The sequence below is a fragment of the Argopecten irradians genome, chromosome 8 (genome assembly GCF_041381155.1).
Source record: "Argopecten irradians isolate NY chromosome 8, Ai_NY, whole genome shotgun sequence".
Taxonomy (NCBI): domain Eukaryota; kingdom Metazoa; phylum Mollusca; class Bivalvia; order Pectinida; family Pectinidae; genus Argopecten; species Argopecten irradians.
In genome coordinates this window covers 43,550,062-43,569,762 of record NC_091141.1, presented here as the reverse complement: position 1 = coordinate 43,569,762, position 19,701 = coordinate 43,550,062, and the positions used below count along the sequence as shown (strand labels likewise).

At 38.4% G+C, this 19,701-nt stretch overlaps 1 protein-coding gene across 1 annotated transcript in view; it reads left to right on the top strand.

The window, feature by feature from the left end:
• Positions 1-19,701, top strand: part of LOC138329923 (endoplasmic reticulum-Golgi intermediate compartment protein 2-like) — a 96,659-nt gene that overhangs the window by 58,984 nt on the left and 17,974 nt on the right. Inside the window, 3 exon segments of the mRNA XM_069277207.1 lie at positions 5,493-5,551; positions 14,045-14,097; positions 14,099-14,116. Coding sequence (XP_069133308.1) covers positions 5,493-5,551; positions 14,045-14,097; positions 14,099-14,116 — 130 coding nt within the window.

Genomic DNA, 19,701 nt, shown 5'->3' with positions numbered 1-19,701 from the left:
TTATCTGCTCCTCCAGTAATGTTAAAGGGACACAACAAACCAACCTTATCTGCTCCTCCAGTAATGTTAAAGGGACACAACAAACTGACCTTATCTGCTCCTCCAGTAATGTTAAAGGGACACAACAAACCGACCTTATCTGCTCCTCCAGTAATGTTAAAGGGACACAACAAAACTGACCTTATCTGCTCCTCCAGTAATGATAAAGGGACAAAACAAACTGACCTTATCTGCTCCTCTAGTAATGTTAAAGGGACACAACAAACAACCTTATCTGCTCCTCCAGTAATGTTAAAGGCACACAACAAACTGACCTTATCTGCTCCTCTAGTAATGTTAAAGGGACACAACAAACCAACCTTATCTGCTCCTCTAGTAATGTTAAAGGCACACAACAAACTGACCTTATCTGCTCCTCCAGTAATGTTAAAGGGACACAACAAACCGACCTTATCTGCTCCTCCAGTAATGTTAAAGGGACACACAAAAAACTGACCTTATCTGCTCCTCCAGTAATGTTAAAGGGACACAACAAACTGACCTTATCTGCTCCTCTAGTAATGTTAAAGGGACACAACAAACTGACCTTATCTGCTCCTCCAGTAATGTTAAAGGGACACAACAAACTGACCTTATCTGCTCCTCCAGTAATGTTAAAGGGACACAACAAACCAACCTTATCTGCTCCTCCAGTAATGTTAAAGGGACACAACAAACTGACCTTATCTGCTCCTCCAGTAATGTTAAAGGGACACAACAAACTGACCTTATCTGCTCCTCCAGTAATGTTAAAGGGACACAACAAACCGACCTTATCTGCTCCTCCAGTAATGTTAAAGGGACACAACAAACTGACCTTATCTGCTCCTCCAGTAATGTTAAAGGGACACAACAAACTGACCTTATCTGCTCCTCCAGTAATGTTAAAGGCACACAACAAACCAACCTTATCTGCTCCTCCAGTAATGTTAAAGGGACACAACAAACTGACCTTATCTGCTCCTCCAGTAATGTTAAAGGGACACAACAAACTGACCTTATCTGCTCCTCCAGTAATGTTAAAGGGACACAACAAACCGACCTTATCTGCTCCTCCAGTAATGTTAAAGGGACACAACAAACCAACCTTATCTGCTCCTCCAGTAATGTTAAAGGGACACAACAAACCAACCTTATCTGCTCCTCTAGTAATGTTAAAGGGACACAACAAACCACCTTATCTGCTCCTCCAGTAATGTTAAAGGGACACAACAAACCGACCTTATCTGCTCCTCTAGTAATGTTAAAGGGACACAACAAACCAACCTTATCTGCTCCTCCAGTAATGTTAAAGGGACACAACAAACCGACCTTATCTGCTCCTCCAGTAATGTTAAAGGGACACACAACAAACCGACCTTATCTGCTCCTCCAGTAATGTTAAAGGGACACAACAAACTGACCTTATCTGCTCCTCCAGTAATGTTAAAGGGACACAACAAACTGACCTTATCTGCTCCTCCAGTAATGTTAAAGGGACACAACAAACTGACCTTATCTGCTCCTCCAGTAATGTTAAAGGGACACAACAAACTGACCTTATCTGCTCCTCCAGTAATGTTAAAGGGACACAACAAACTGACCTTATCTGCTCCTCCAGTAATGTTAAAGGGACACAACAAACTGACCTTATCTGCTCCTCCAGTAATGTTAAAGGGACACAACAAACCGACCTTATCTGCTCCTCCAGTAATGTTAAAGGGACACAACAAACCGACCTTATCTGCTCCTCCAGTAATGTTAAAGGGACACAACAAACCGACCTTATCTGCTCCTCCAGTAATGTTAAAGGGACACAACAAACCGACCTTATCTGCTCCTCCAGTAATGTTAAAGGCACACAACAAACTGACCTTATCTGCTCCTCCAGTAATGTTAAAGGGACACAACAAACTGACCTTATCTGCTCCTCCAGTAATGTTAAAGGGACACAACAAACTGACCTTATCTGCTCCTCCAGTAATGTTAAAGGGACACAACAAACCAACCTTATCTGCTCCTCCAGTAATGTTAAAGGGACACAACAAACTGACCTTATCTGCTCCTCCAGTAATGTTAAAGGGACACAACAAACCGACCTTATCTGCTCCTCCAGTAATGTTAAAGGGACACAACAAACCAACCTTATCTGCTCCTCCAGTAATGTTAAAGGCACACAACAAACTGACCTTATCTGCTCCTCCAGTAATGTTAAAGGGACACAACAAACCAACCTTATCTGCTCCTCCAGTAATGTTAAAGGCACACAACAAACTGACCTTATCTGCTCCTCTAGTAATGTTAAAGGGACAAAACAAACCAACCTTATCTGCTCCTCTAGTAATGTTAAAGGCACACAACAAACTGACCTTATCTGCTCCTCCAGTAATGTTAAAGGGACACAACAAACCGACCTTATCTGCTCCTCCAGTAATGTAAAAGGGACACAACAAACCGACCTTATCTGCTCCTCCAGTAATGTTAAAGGCACACAACAAACCAACCTTATCTGCTCCTCCAGTAATGTTAAAGGGACACAACAAACTGACCTTATCTGCTCCTCCAGTAATGTTAAAGGGACACAACAAACAAACTGCGACCTTATCTGCTCCTCCAGTAATGTTAAAGGGACACAACAAACCGACCTTATCTGCTCCTCCAGTAATGTTAAAGGGACACAACAAACGACCTTATCTGCTCCTCCAGTAATGTTAAAGGGACACAAACAAACCAACCTTATCTGCTCCTCCAGTAATGTTAAAGGGACACAACAAACCAACCTTATCTGCTCCTCCAGTAATGTTAAAGGACACAACAAACTGACCTTATCTGCTCCTCCAGTAATGTTAAAGGGACACAACAAACCAACCTTATCTGCTCCTCCAGTAATGTTAAAGGCACACAACAAACTGACCTTATCTGCTCCTCCAGTAATGTTAAAGGGACACAACAAACCGACCTTATCTGCTCCTCCAGTAATGTTAAAGGCACACAACAAACTGACCTTATCTGCTCCTCTAGTAATGTTAAAGGGACAAAACAAACCAACCTTATCTGCTCCTCTAGTAATGTTAAAGGGACACAACAAACCAACCTTATCTGCTCCTCTAGTAATGTTAAAGGGACACAACAAACTGACCTTATCTGCTCCTCTAGTAATGTTAAAGGGACAAAACAAACCAACCTTATCTGCTCCTCTAGTAATGTTAAAGGGACACAACAAACCGACCTTATCTGCTCCTCCAGTAATGTTAAAGGGACACAACAAACCGACCTTATCTGCTCCTCCAGTAATGTTAAAGGGACACAACAAACCAACCTTATCTGCTCCTCCAGTAATGTTAAAGGGACACAACAAACTGACCTTATCTGCTCCTCCAGTAATGTTAAAGGGACACAACAAACCGACCTTATCTGCTCCTCTAGTAATGTTAAAGGCACACAACAAACTGACCTTATCTGCTCCTCCAGTAATGTTAAAGGGACACAACAAACTGACCTTATCTGCTCCTCTAGTAATGTTAAAGGGACACAACAAACTGACCTTATCTGCTCCTCCAGTAATGTTAAAGGGACACAACAAACCGACCTTATCTGGTCCTCTAGTAATGTTAAAGGGACACAACAAACCGACCTTATCTGCTCCTCCAGTAATGTTAAAGGGACACAACAAACCGACCTTATCTGCTCCTCCAGTAATGTAAAAGGGACACAACAAACTGACCTTATCTGCTCCTCCAGTAATGTTAAAGGGACACAACAAACCGACCTTATCTGCTCCTCCAGTAATGTTAAAGGGACACAACAAACCGACCTTATCTGCTCCTCCAGTAATGTTAAAGGGACACAACAAACCGACCTTATCTGCTCCTCCAGTAATGTTAAAGGGACACAACAAACCGACCTTATCTGCTCCTCCAGTAATGTTAAAGGCACACAACAAACCAACCTTATCTGCTCCTCTAGTAATGTTAAAGGGACACAACAAACTGACCTTATCTGCTCCTCCAGTAATGTTAAAGGGACACAACAAACTGACCTTATCTGCTCCTCCAGTAATGTTAAAGGGACACAACAAAACTGACCTTATCTGCTCCTCCAGTTATGTTAAAGGGACACAACAAACCGACCTTATCTGCTCCTCCAGTTATGTTAAAGGGACACAACAAACTGACCTTATCTGCTCCTCCAGTTATGTTAAAGGGACACAACAAACCGACCTTATCTGCTCCTCCAGTAATGTTAAAGGGACACAACAAACCGACCTTATCTGCTCCTCCAGTAATGTTAAAGGGACACAACAAACTGACCTTATCTGCTCCTCCAGTAATGTTAAAGGGACACAACAAACTGACCTTATCTGCTCCTCCAGTAATGTTAAAGGGACACAACAAACTAACCTTATCTGCTCCTCCAGTAATGTTAAAGGGACACAACAAACCGACCTTATCTGCTCCTCCAGTAATGTTAAAGGGACACAACAAACCGACCTTATCTGCTCCTCCAGTAATGTAAAAGGGACACAACAAACTGACCTTATCTGCTCCTCCAGTAATGTTAAAGGGACACAACAAACTGACCTTATCTGCTCCTCCAGTAATGTTAAAGGGACACAACAAACCGACCTTATCTGCTCCTCCAGTAATGTTAAAGGGACACAACAAACCGACCTTATCTGCTCCTCCAGTAATGTAAAAGGGACAATTTAGTGAGTCTTATTCTGTTACATAACCACAAAGCAAAAATGACATAAATGTATTGTTCTACATATAAACATGAAATACTGAAAAAATACACGACATTGTGAAGTATTTTAATTGAAACTGTTGAAATTTCAAATGGTATAGCAATAACAAGTGCAATATATAACCACTGAGAAGTAGATGAAATTGTTTGTTAGACAGTATCCACATAATACGGTAAACACACTAATTAAAAAAACAATTTAAGTAGTTCTAGACACATGTTATTCAACTAAGAAGGGTCAGAGTTCGGCATACATGACGTCTGACCACAATGTGTAATGGCGGATAGCGAATAAGTTTAAACATTTTGTACACATTTCACCACAGTGGGCTTTTCTGGCATATCACAGTAAAACCAACTATCTAACGTCCATTAGAACTGGCTTGTTTCAGATATATATGCAAATGTTCTCTTAGCCCGAATTGTCCCTTTAACATCATGTTTACTAGTTTCATTAATTAATTTGGATTCATATTAAAATTCTTTTGGGATGAAACATCCTAATCAAATAAAAAGTTGTCCATATTCAGGTGGTATGTCTTACTTGATAAGCTGAGAAACGGTCTGGGTTGTGCTGTTGTGCCACCAGCTACTACAGATCGACCATACCATATAACATCCCAATGTTATAGTCTCTCAAAGCCTATTTATATCAAATGTATCATGTGGAACATATTTGATTATGCAATGCATGGGTTGGTGACCTTTAATGAACTTTTGACCCCCAGGTCAGTGCCGATGATACCACGAGGACACGCCCATATCTCGATGATGATAAAAAGTTCTGGTAAGGGGTGATGGTGACAACAGGAAGCTATCATACATAGCATATGCATGGGTGGTTGTGGTGGTCAATGGGGAAGGTCAATATATGGGACAAGATGGAGTGGGCTTTACACTATCAAACTATTATGTATAGATACAAAACTATAAAAGAAAAAAAAATTGAGTTCAGATTATGTTCTGTTCAAAGTAAGTCTGTCGTTATCAAAATAAATATTAGTTTATTCTTGTTCACTAATCCCTGATCTGCCCTTTTTATCCTAATAATGCTGTTCTTTGAATACTATACCACATTGTTTCCTCTGTGTGTACTGGTATATATCACACTCAGCAGCCAACCAATAAGTTGATTAATTTTTATACTCTATAATATAACTCATTGGTAATTTTAGTGAAACCTGCTGGACAGGCACTGAAAAAGCTCAGACTATTATCATAGACAAACAAATGGCTGATCTAGTGGCAGTGTGATACAGGTATAAACAAATCCCAAATCTATTTTTTCTCTTGATTTTGTGTTTAGTAAAAGAGATAGTCATTTTAACCAGACCCCTGAACATACCATGATTCAGATGTGTAAGGTCATTTGTTAAAGTAGGTCTGACCTGACCCCTGGTCGTTCCATGATTCAGTTTTGTAAGGTCATTTGTTTAAAGTCGGTCTGACCTGACCCCTGAATATGTTATGATTCAGATGTGTAAGGTCATTTGTTTAAAGTCGGTCTGACCTGACCCCTGAATATTTTATGATTCAGATGTGTAAGGTCATTTGTTTAAAGTCGGTCTGACCTGACCTCTGAACATATTATGATTCAGATGTGTAAGGTCATTTGTTTAAAGTCGGTCTGACCTGACCTCTGAACATGTTATGATTCAGATGTGTAAGGTCATTTGTTTAAAGTCGGTCTGACCTGACCCCTGAATATTTTATGATTCAGATGTGTAAGGTCATTTGTTTAAAGTCGGTCTGACCTGACCCCTGAATATTTTATGATTCAGATGTGTAAGGTCATTTGTTTGAGTGTGTCTGACCTGACCCCAGGTCGTTCCATGATTCAGATTTGTAAGGTCATTTGTTTTAAGTGATTGGATAGTGTAAAGCTCTGCAGTACTGAACCTTATATTGATGTGACCCTTGACCTATTTCATATTTTACTAAGTTTTACTAAAATTTTGACATAACGTCTCTCTACCTAGAACTTTTCCCAACTTGGGCCGACATATCCATTTGGCAGCCATTATAGAGAATGCAGGTAAGTGTAAGTCCTTTTGAAGAACTTTAAGACTGATGATGATAATGTAGGCTACTTTAGACGTCCATGTGACAGTCATTGTAGAGAATGCAGGTAAGTGTAAGTCCTTGTGAATAACTTCAAGATTAATGATGATAATGTAGGCTACTTTAGACGTCCATGTGACAGCCATTATAGAGAATGCAGGTAAGTGTAAGTCCTTGTGAAGAACTTCAAGACTGATGATGATAATGTAGGCTACTTTAGACGTCCATGTGACAGCCATTATAGAGAATGCAGGTAAGTGTAAGTCCTTGTGAAGAACTTCAAGACTGATGATGATAATGTAGGCTACTTTAGATGTCCATGTGACAGTCATTATAGAGAATGCAGGTAAGTGTAAGTCCTTGTGAATAACTTCAAGATTAATGATGATAATGTAGGCTACTTTAGACGTCCATGTGACAGTCATTGTAGAGAATGCAGGTAAATGTAAATTTTTTTGAAGAACTTTAAGGCTAGTGTGTAAATTCTTGTGAAGTTTAGTCTGCTCAGTAAAAAATGTCAATTTTAAGATGTGTGTTAATGGGAATGTAAGAGAGAATTACAGGTAAAGATGTACAATAAATACAATATAAAAATATATAGGTACAGAATAAATGCAATGTTTTGCTATAGTTGCCGTCGTTGTCAGTGATTGACGCCATGACAGTCATATTTTGGAAACATGATTAACATGTAATGCATGCACGCATTCTTCAAAACCACTAGCTAAATATATTATAGATTGTATTTATATTGTACCTATATTATTAGTTATATAGTCAGTTACTGACCCCCCAATAAAAGCAGTAAGATTTATAGGGGGCGAGGGCGTAGCCTGATCGAGCCTCCTATACTTCTTACTGACCCTCTATGCCTTTATAGGGGTCAGTAACTGACTATATAACAAATTTATCGCATCGAGGACCATTTATTTGTTTTGTTAATTCTTTGCTTCCTGTTTGTTTGGTCAGGAATCTGAAATCAAACTTAAATCATACTGGCGCAAATGATAACAAACAATCGCCACTTTTAAAATAATTGGCCTAGGCTATATATTTATCTGTGTATTTCTTTTAAGAATTTTCAAATATCTTCTGTATAAGGAACCTGCAGAATATTACTGAATAATTCATAAATCAACAATAATTTCGACATTCCTATGTGCACAGTAGGCCTACTTCAATATGACAACAGACCGGCTGTATATTGAAAGCATCACAAACAAGAGTGACACAAACATCCATCTAACATCTTAAGTATAATCTCCTTGATCATCTGTGCATTCTTGCTGAGATAATCACTTAAAAGTTATGCCGATAAATTGGTTGTAGTGTGAGGATTGATCTGTGGGTCCGAACACCTCCATTTGTTTATAATCACAGTCTAGAAAACGCTTGAATATTGCTGCGTTTGACTTTCGCCGCGTCATCAACTTTCAAACTGGCGTAGGGGAAGCAACTCGTATTTAAAAAAATGCATTTCATTTAATTTGAAGTATTAAAACGATTAAAATTATTTTTACACAAAAATCAACAAGTAATATATAGTTTTACGGTAATTTAGTGGTATATTTAGTTGAAGGTAATGTGTTTAAATTTTGAAGTGAGGACGAGAGTCGCCATATTGCACCATAACAAAATGTACTGACCCCCTATAAAGTGATAGGGGGTCACCACGTGACGGCTCTCCACCAAACATTTGGGGACATTTCGGTCCGAGGTGAGATAAATATTTATATATTGCATTTATACTGTACCTATATATATTTATATATTGTATTCGTATTGTACCAATATATATTATACATTGTATTTATAATATATAGGTACAATATAAATACAATGTATAATATATAGGTACAGTTTAACCCTTTGAGTGCCACAGGAATCCTCTTAGAGAGTGCCAAGCCGTGTTTCGATCAAAATGTGATTTGAAAAAAATATGACGTAGAACAATTGAACAATAGAACCAGTGACGACGTCACGTCATTATCACGGCAAGCCTGGAATTCCTCTCGTCACAAAATGGATATTGTTGTGCACAACTGATAAAAGGACATGTTTGTGTACAGTTCCTAGCCAAATGAATCTTTACCAAATTTGACATACTAATGGGAAATTTTCTACTATTTCAGCTCATGATATTTGCATAGTTTCTCGTCACTGATTCTTTTGAGAAAAAACATATTTTATAAACAAAAAAAACCATCTTCATCGCCATGTTTAGCATAACAAGGAAAGGAAGATGTCAGCTTTGAGCACAAAACTAATGATATCTTAAAAAAATAAATATTGGAGAACTATGCAAATATAATGAGCTGAACATATAGATGAATTTGGAAAAAAATCCACTAATAAAGAGATAAAAAAAAATTCAAAGATAAAATGAAAATAAAACAAAATATATAGGAAAATTTAACAATGCGGAAAGACTTTTGATCCGAAACTGTTGCTGTAGCGTTTAAGGTCGTGTGCTATATGTCTATTTTCAGATATTTTAACAGAAGTTTTTAAATAGAATTATATGAATCGTTGAAATAAAAACCAATGTATCGTCTCAAATCACATTTTATTCCAAACAGAAAACCAAACAACATTTATTCTTCATGACGTCATCTGTACATGTATACATGTGTCTTACATGTAATCTACGGAAATTCCTTGAACGTACCGTATTCGCACATTTGTATCACTCTAAAATGTATAAAAAAAAACTAAGAATGATATAGGAAAAACAGACGGTCAGCCACCGAGATACATTGTATATCCTTTCGGTAAATAAATGATAGCGGTGGATGGGGGAACGAGCGAATGGTACAGCGATACGGTATAAGCACAGGGGTTTGGCTCTATAGATATTTCTCTCTCTCTCTCTCTCTCTCTCTCTCTCCCTCTCTCCCCCCTCTCTCTCTTTATATATATTATACAAGGTAATACTGTGTCACATATATATATGTAATAGAGAGAAACATGCCTATAGAGCCTAACGCCTGTGGTATATATAACCGCAACATAGCAAACCAAGTACCCAAAACAGGGATAGTATCGTAATGGCTAGCGAGGTAGGTGTAATCGATAACTTCACTTTCACATATTTCTTTATTTTAAGATATAGGAATTCGAACAAATGATATAATTTTTTCCCCGGTGCAGACTTTCTGCATTTTCAAAATCTATTTTTTCAGAAAGATGAATAAGGCGGACGAGTCCGCATAAAATCGTATGCATGTATATGTGTTAGCTATTCACATTAATCGGAGACAAATCTGAAGAGTATTGCCAGCCGCGCGAGTACACCAAAAAGCCCGCGAAAAAATATCCTACAATCGACAAAAGTTGATTTGTTAGTTACTTATTTTTGGTGATGTCGATATTTATTGACGTACATTTGATATGTCGGTAATTATTAACAGTCAAGCGAACGAGAGCTATTTGTCTAAGCATACATTTGTATTTATGTTTTGTGCCTGTGCTTATCTCAACAGATAAGAATGCAACTGACAATCAATGTTCTCGTATATTTATGATATTGATATATTGCGTTAATACCTGTGCATTTTATGTTGCTCTTAAGCATAAAGCATAAATCCCTTAAAATTAAATTATATAACGTAAATTTTATATACATAATTATCGCCTTTTGTCCGTCGTTCTTCAGCCGTCCGTAAGCATTCTTTTTACCGCTACAGGTAATTCTCGGAAAGTATTTGAGGTGATTTCTTTTCATTTATATCTCCCGCTTCCTATGAACATGCATATTGTAACTTAGGACAAATGAGAAAACAACATGGCTGACAGGCACCAATGCACATGCACTTGGAATTTTAAGTATTTTACTGCTACGAATAGACTTCTTATGCTCAATTTCGGCTGAAACGTCTTTTCACGTGGTCAATTTTGCAATATAGATCTACCTGATTTTATTTATTCATTGATTCTAAACAAGTTGCCAAACATCCAAAAATTATCTACTCTTACAGATCATACATCAGTAATTTTAATTTATATTGTTTTTTTAGAAAACCGTGTCCTATGAGCAAGCATTTTCACGCTATTTGTAAAAAAAAAAGAAAGTGTCATGGAGTTTTAACGGTGCAAAAATAATGAAATTTTGAAAATGAAACATCGAAAGACTCAGCAAATAGTATGAACTGAGAGAGCAGACAATTTCGTATTGTTATACTAAATTTGGTAAAAATCCGTGGATAAATAAAGCCATTGTTCCTAGGTGAAAAAAGTCGAAACCTTGGAGCAAACAATCACGTCGCCATTTTCCCGTCGAGCCGATCTTCTGGAGCGCGAAAATGACGTTGCAGAATAGTTAGATGACGTCATCGCTATTGTTAAACTGTCGAATTTCAGAGAGCCTAAAAAAAGGCCCTTTGGCACTCAACGGTAGTATTATAGAGCCTATAAATAGGCTCTGTGGCACTCTAGGGGTTAAATACAATATATTATTAGTTATATAGTCAGTTACTGACCCCCTATAAAGGCATAGAGGGTCAGTAAGATTTATAGGGGGCGAGGGCGTAGCCCAAGCCTCCTATACTTCTTACTGACCCTCTATGCCTTTATAGGGGGTCAGTAACTGACTATATAACGAATTTATCTCATTGAGGACCATTTAATTGTTTCATTAATTCTTTGTTTCCTATTTCATAGTATTTGTTTGGTCAAGAATCTGAAATCAAACTTGAATCATGCTGGTGAATGATAACAAACAATCGACACTTTTAAAATAATTGGCCTACTTCAGTAGGCTATACATTTATTTATTCATTTATTAATTTCAAGAATTTTCAAATACACTGTATAAGGAACCTGCAGAATAATACTGAATAATTCATAAATCAACAATAAGTTTGACATTCCTATGTACACAGTAGGCCTACCTCAATACCACACCAAACTGTCTGTATATTGAAAGCATCACAAACAAGAGTGACACAAACATCCATCTAACATCTTAAGTATAATCTCCTTGATCATCTGTGCATTCTTGCTGAGATAATCACTGAAAAGTTATGCCCATAAATTGGTTGTAGAGTGAGGATTGATCTGTGGGTCCGAACACCTCCATTTGTTTATAATCACAGTCTAGAAAACGCTTAAATATTGCTACGTTTGACTTTTGCCGCGTCATCAACTTTCAAACTGGCGTAGGGGAAGCAACTCGAATTTAAAAAATGCATTTCATGTAATTTGAAGTATGAAAACGATTAAAATTATTTTTACACAAAAATTAACAAGTAATATATAGTTTTACGGTAATGAAGTGGTATATTTAGTTGAAGAGAATGTGTTTAAATTTTGAAGCGATGGCGACAGCCGCCATATTGCACCATAATAAAATTTACTGACCCCCTATAAAGTGTTAGGGGGTCACCACGTGACGGCTCTCCGCCAATCATTTCGGGACATTTCTGTCCGAGGTGCGATAAAAATATATACAGGTACAATATAAATACAATATATAAATATATATAGGTACAGTATAAATACAATATGTAAATATATATAGGTACAATATAAATACAATAGTAATTATATATATATAGGTACATAATGGTAGAACTTCAATAAAATATCTATTGGTACTAAAAGTGTACAATACAAATATTATATGTGAAATAAAGTATTAAAAAATAATTTTTGCTAAATTGCAGGTAATTTTGAAAATGACTAAATAACAAAGAGATCTGTCTCAAACATTAAAGGTACCTATCAATATTTATTATATACAAAAAAAATGGAATTCACAACTATACAAACTTTTAAATTAAAAATGTATATGAAAATGAACATGATTGTGATAGGGTTTAATGTTTACACTATCTGTCCTTACAGAGGATACAACTTCTCCCATAAAATAAGACCGTAGAATCTGTACAAAATTTGGTATCCGGTGAATGACGTATCAACCCCCTAAATACAATTTAAAAGGGAATGTCAAAGACAGTAAATATACTAGGTACACTACAAATACATAACATTTTTGTACAATCCCTTATCATTATACTGGTGACATACCTTATAATATACAAAGCATGTAAATACATATTGATATACATTCCTATATAGGTAAAATATGTTTACAATGAAATATCCTTAGAATGGTACTTAAATACCCATCGTATCTGTAACATTTTTATGGCAAGATCAATATGGAGTTACATATGGATGTATATTTAAAGGACCCTCTGAAATCTGTCAAAGGGATATGTCATAAAGGACCCAAATGGGAGGATACAATAAAATATATTGGGATAGGCTACATGTATAAATGACTATCTACTACTATAATACACATAATTGAGACACACAATTTAAAAACACCATTGGGGTATCGTGGTACCAATATAAATAAATGTCTGGACATCTAACCACTATATAGGGACAGTAATACGGAATAACAATATATAAATATATATGTAGCAAAGGGATCTTCTTAAATACAATCTATATTGTTCAAAAATACCATTTAGCCCACCATACAGAAAACATCTTGTCGGTAATAAACCAGTAGGGACGTGTGGTATCTGTAAAAGAACATGCATAGGACCCAGAAATACCTATCTGTACAAAATATCGTACATCTTAACCACTTGCTGTATATACTTACCGTGGATCTACAAATATGGACATTCATATATAAATATGTCGGGACTATCTATAATATCTGTAACCCACTTTGCTTACCGTGGCCCCCTAGAAATGTAGGGGCTACTGTGGTAATATGTCGGGATTGTCTTAACCACTTTGCCACCGTGGTACAATTGAAATGGAGGGCTTGTGGGTAATATAGATAATCTAAATCAATTCTGTAAACAAAGAAATGGAGGGATTATAACAATAGTAATTTCAGTCACTACCATTTATCTGTAACAAAGGACATCTTAACCACTTGGTCACCGTGGCCCAGAAATGGAGGGCTTGTGGTAATATGTTAGACCATCTTAACCACTTGGTCACCACACCCCTCTAGCTCCATTGTTATTGGCTAATTGGAAACAGTGATTCCAACGGATGTATATGAATCAAAAGTTGTTTGCCTGGTTCTACAGTAACTACGGAAACATTTCTTCTCAACAAATCTATTCTTTTAAATTTGCCACTAGGTGTTAAACTTTGTACATTAATCCCTGGATTAGATTGGTTTGAGTATTTCCTTGTACTTTCTTTCCGTCTTTCAGACTTCATATGTAATCAATACTTTATGCAGATTTGTACCAAACTGAAGTCAGAACCTATCGGCTTAATGTTGACACCTACCAATTATGCTGTTTCACACCGGGTAAGAGTTGGGGTAGTATACTGTACCCAGATGCGTGCTTTTTTTTTTTCACTTCTGATCACCTGTCTATCTGTCATGTCCATAAACAAATCCACTATTACTCAGAAAGTAAAAAAGGGATCTGTCTTAAAGACCCACTACCTATCTGTAACAAAAGGATCTGTCGTAAAGACCCACTACCTATCTGTAACAAAGGGATCTGTCTTAAAGACCCATTACCTATCTGTAAACAAAGGGATCTGTCTTATAGACCCAGTACATATCTGTAACAAAGTGATCTGTCTTAAAGACCCACTACCTATACTGTAACAAAGGATCTGTCTTATAGACCCACTACCTATCTGTAACAAAGGGATCTGTCTTAAAGACCCACTACCTATCTGTAACAAAGGGATCTGTCTTATAGACCCACTACCCCCTAACAAAGGGATCTGTCTTAAAGACCCACTACCTACCCGTAACAAAGGGATCTGTCTTAAAGACCCACTACCTACTGTAACAAAGGGATCTGTCTTAAAGACCCACTACCTATCTGTACAAAGGGATCTGTCTTAAAGACCCTCTACCTATCTGTAACAAAGGGATCTGTCTTAAAGACCCTCTACCTATCTGTAACAAAGGGATCTGTCTTAAAGACCCACTACCTATCTGTAACAAAGGGATCTGTCTTAAAGACCCTCTACCTATCTGTAACAAAGGGATCTGTCTTAAAGACCCACTACCTATCTGTAACAAAGGGATCTGTCTTAAAGACCCACTACCTATCTGTAACAAAGGGATCTGTCTTAAAGACCCCTACTACCTATCTGTAACAAAGGGATCTGTCTTAAAGACCCACTACCTATCTGTAACAAAGGGATCTGTCTTAAAGACCCTCTACCTATCTGTAACAAAGGGATCTGTCTTAAAGACCCACTACCTATCTGTAACAAAGGGATCTGTCTTAAAGACCCACTACCTATCTGTAACAAAGGGATCTGTCTTAAAGACCCACTACCTATCTGTAGCAAAGGGATCTGTCTTAAAGACCCTCTACCTATCTGTAACAAAGGGATCTGTCTTAAAGACCCTCTACCTATCTGTAACAAAGGGATCTGTCTTAAAGACCCACTACCTATCTGTAGCAAAGGGATCTGTCTTAAAGACCCACTACCTATCTGTAACAAAGGATCTGTCTTAAAGACCCTCTACCTATCTGTAGCAAAGGGATCTGTCTTAAAGACCCACTACCTATCTGTAGCAAAGGGATCTGTCTTAAAGACCCCTCTACCTATCTGTAACAAAGGGATCTGTCTTAAAGACCCACTACCTATCTGTAACAAAGGGATCTGTCTTAAAGACCCACTACCTATCTGTAGCAAAGGGATCTGTCTTAAAGACCCACTACCTATCTGTAACAAAGGGATCTGTCTTAAAGACCCACTACCTATCTGTAACAAAGGGATCTGTCTTAAAGACCCACTACCTACTCTGTAACAAAGGGATCTGTCTTAAAGACCCACTACCTATCTGTAACAAAGGGATCTGTCTTAAAGACCCACTACCTATCTGTAACAAAGGGATCTGTCTTAAAGACCCACTACCTATCTGTAACAAAGGGATCTGTCTTAAAGACCCACTACCTATCTGTAACAAAGGGATCTGTCTTAAAGACCCACTACCTATCTGTAACAAAGGGATCTGTCTTAAAGACCCACTACCTACCTGTAACAAAGGGATCTGTCTTAAAGACCCACTACCTATCTGTAACAAAGGGATCTGTCTTAAAGACCCACTACCTATCTGTAGCAAAGGGATCTGTCTTAAAGACCCACTACCTATCTGTAGCAAAGGGATCTGTCTTAAAGACCCTCTACCTATCTGTAACAAAGGGATCTGTCTTAAAGACCCACTACCTATCTGTAGCAAAGGGATCTGTCTTAAAGACCCACTACCTATCTGTAGCAAAGGGATCTGTCTTAAAGACCCACTACCTATCTGTAACAAAGGGATCTGTCTTAAAGACCCACTACCTATCTGTAACAAAGGGATCTGTCTTAAAGACCCACTACCTATCTGTAGCAAAGGAATCTGTCTTATAGACCCTCTACCTATCTGTTACCTATCTGTAACAAAGTGATCTGTCTTAAAGACCCACTACCTATCTGTAACAAAGGGATCTGTCTTAAAGACCCACTACCTATCTGTAACAAAGGGATCTGTCTTAAAGACCCACTACCTATCTGTAACAAAGGGATCTGTCTTAAGGGATCTGTCTTAAAGACCCACTACCTATCTGTAGCAAAGGGATCTGTCTTAAAGACCCACTACCTATCTGTAACAAAGGGATCTGTCTTAAAGACCCACTACCTATCTGTAACAAAGGGATCTGTCTTAAAGACCCTCTACCTATCTGTAGCAAAGGGATCTGTCTTAAAGACCCACTACCTATCTGTAGCAAAGGGATCTGTCTTAAAGACCCACTACCTATCTGTAACAAAGGGATCTGTCTTAAAGACCCACTACCTATCTGTAGCAAAGGGATCTGTCTTAAAGACCCACTACCTATCTGTAGCAAAGGGATCTGTCTTAAAGACCCTCTACCTATCTGTAGCAAAGGGATCTGTCTTAAAGACCCACTACCTATCTGTAACAAAGGGATCTGTCTTAAAGACCCACTACCTATCTGTAGCAAAGGGATCTGTCTTAAAGACCCACTACCTATCTGTAGCAAAGGGATCTGTCTTAAAGACCCACTACCTATCTGTAGCAAAGGGATCTGTCTTAAAGACCCACTACCTATCTGTAGCAAAGGGATCTGTCTTAAAGACCCACTACCTATCTGTAGCAAAGGGATCTGTCTTAAAGACCCACTACCTATCTGTAGCAAAGGGATCTGTCTTAAAGACCCACTACCTATCTGTAGCAAAGGGATCTGTCTTAAAGACCCTCTACCTCTACCTATCTGTAACAAAGGGATCTGTCTTAAAGACCCTCTACCTATCTGTAACAAAGGGATCTGTCTTAAAGACCCACTACCTATCTGTAGCAAAGGGATCTGTCTTAAAGACCCACTACCTATCTGTAGCAAAGGGATCTGTCTTAAAGACCCTCTACCTATCTGTAGCAAAGGGATCTGTCTTAAAGACCCTCTACCTATCTGTAGCAAAGGGATCTGTCTTAAAGACCCACTACCTATCTGTAACAAAGTGATCTGTCTTAAAGACCCACTACCTATCTGTAGCAAAGGGATCTGTCTTAAAGACCCACTACCTATCTGTAGCAAAGGGATCTGTCTTAAAGACCCACTACCTATCTGTAACAAAGGGATCTGTCTTAAAGACCCACTACCTATCTGTAGCAAAGGGATCTGTCTTAAAGACCCACTACCTATCTGTAGCAAAGGGATCTGTCTTAAAGACCCACTACCTATCTGTAGCAAAGGGATCTGTCTTAAAGACCCTCTACCTATCTGTAACAAAGGATCTGTCTTAAAGACCCACTACCTATCTACTAGCAAAGTGATCTGTCTTAAAGACCCTCTACCTATCTGTAGCAAAGGGATCTGTCTTAAAGACCCACTACCTATCTGTAACAAAGGGATCTGTCTTAAAGACCCTCTACCTATCTGTAGCAAAGGGATCTGTCTTAAAGACCCACTACCTATCTGTAGCAAAAGATCTGTCTTAAAGACCCTCTACCTATCTGTAGCAAAGGGATCTGTCTTAAAGACCCACTACCTATCTGTAACAAAGTGATCTGTCTTAAAGACCCTCTACCTATCTGTAGCAAAGGGATCTGTCTTAAAGACCCACTACCTATCTGTAGCAAAGGGATCTGTCTTAAAGACCCACTACCTATCTGTAGCAAAGGGATCTGTCTTAAAGACCCACTACCTATCTGTAAAACAAAGGGATCTGTCTTAAAGACCCACTACCTATATCTGTAACAAAGGGATCTGTCTTAAAGACCCACTACCTATCTGTAGCAAAGGGATCTGTCTTAAAGACCCACTACCTATCTGTAGCAAAGGGATCTGTCTTAAAGACCCACTACCTATCTGTAGCAAAGGGATCTGTCTTAAAGACCCACTACCTATCTGTAGCAAAGGGATCTGTCTTAAAGACCCACTACCTACTGTAACAAAGGGATCTGTCTTAAAGACCCACTACCTATCTGTAGCAAAGGATCTGTCTTAAAGACCCTCTACCTATCTGTAGCAAAGGGATCTGTCTTAAAGACCCACTACCTATCTGTAACAAAGGGATCTGTCTTAAAGACCCACTACCTATCTGTAACAAAGTGATCTGTCTTAAAGACCCTCTACCTATCTGTAGCAAAGGGATCTGTCTTAAAGACCCTCTACCTATCTGTAGCAAAGGGATCTGTCTTAAAGACCCACTACCTATCTGTAGCAAAGGGATCTGTCTTAAAGACCCACTACCTATCTGTAAAAAGGGATCTGTCTTAAAGACCCACTACCTATCTGTAGCAAAGGGATCTGTCTTAAAGACCCCTACCTATCTGTAGCAAAGGGATCTGTCTTAAAGACCCACTACCTATCTGTAGCAAAGGGATCTGTCTTAAAGACCCACTACCTATCTGTAGCAAAGGGATCTGTCTTAAAGACCCACTACCTATCTGTAGCAAAGGGATCTGTCTTAAAGACCCACTACCTATCTGTAACAAAGGGATCTGTCTTAAAGACCCACTACCTATCTGTAGCAAAGGGATCTGTCTTAAAGACCCACTACCTATCTGTAGCAAAGGGATCTGTCTTAAAGACCCACTACCTATCTGTAACAAAGGGATCTGTCTTAAAGACCCACTACCTATCTGTAGCAAAGGGATCTGTCTTAAAGACCCACTACCTATCTGTAGCAAAGGGATCTGTCTTAAAGACCCACTACCTATCTGTAGCAAAGGGATCTGTCTTAAAGACCCACTACCTATCTGTAGCAAAGGGATCTGTCTTAAAGACCCACTACCTATCTGTAGCAAAGGATCTGTCTTAAAGACCCACTACCTATCTGTAGCAAAGGGATCTGTCTTAAAGACCCACTTACAAGGTCTTAAAGACCACTATCTGTAGCAAAGGGATCTGTCTTAAAGACCCACTACCTATCTGTAGCAAAGGGATCTGTCTTAAAGACCCACTACCTATCTGTAGCAAAGGGATCTGTCTTAAAGACCCACTACCTATCTGTAGCAAAGGGATCTGTCTTAAAGACCCACTACCTATCTGTAGCAAAGGGATCTGTCTTAAAGACCCACTACCTATCTGTAGCAAAGGGATCTGTACTTAAAGACTATCTGTAACAAAGGGATCTGTCTTAAAGACCCACTACCTATCTGTAGCAAAGGGATCTGTCTTAAAGACCCACTACCTATCTGTAGCAAAGTGATCTGTCTTAAAGACCCACTACCTATCTGTAACAAAGGGATCTGTCTTAAAGACCCACTACCTATCTGTAGCAAAGTGATCTGTCTTAAAGACCCACTACCTATCTGTAGCAAAGGGATCTGTCTTAAAGACCCACTACCTATCTGTAGCAAAGGGATCTGTCTTAAAGACCCTCTACCTATCTGTAGCAAAGGGATCTGTC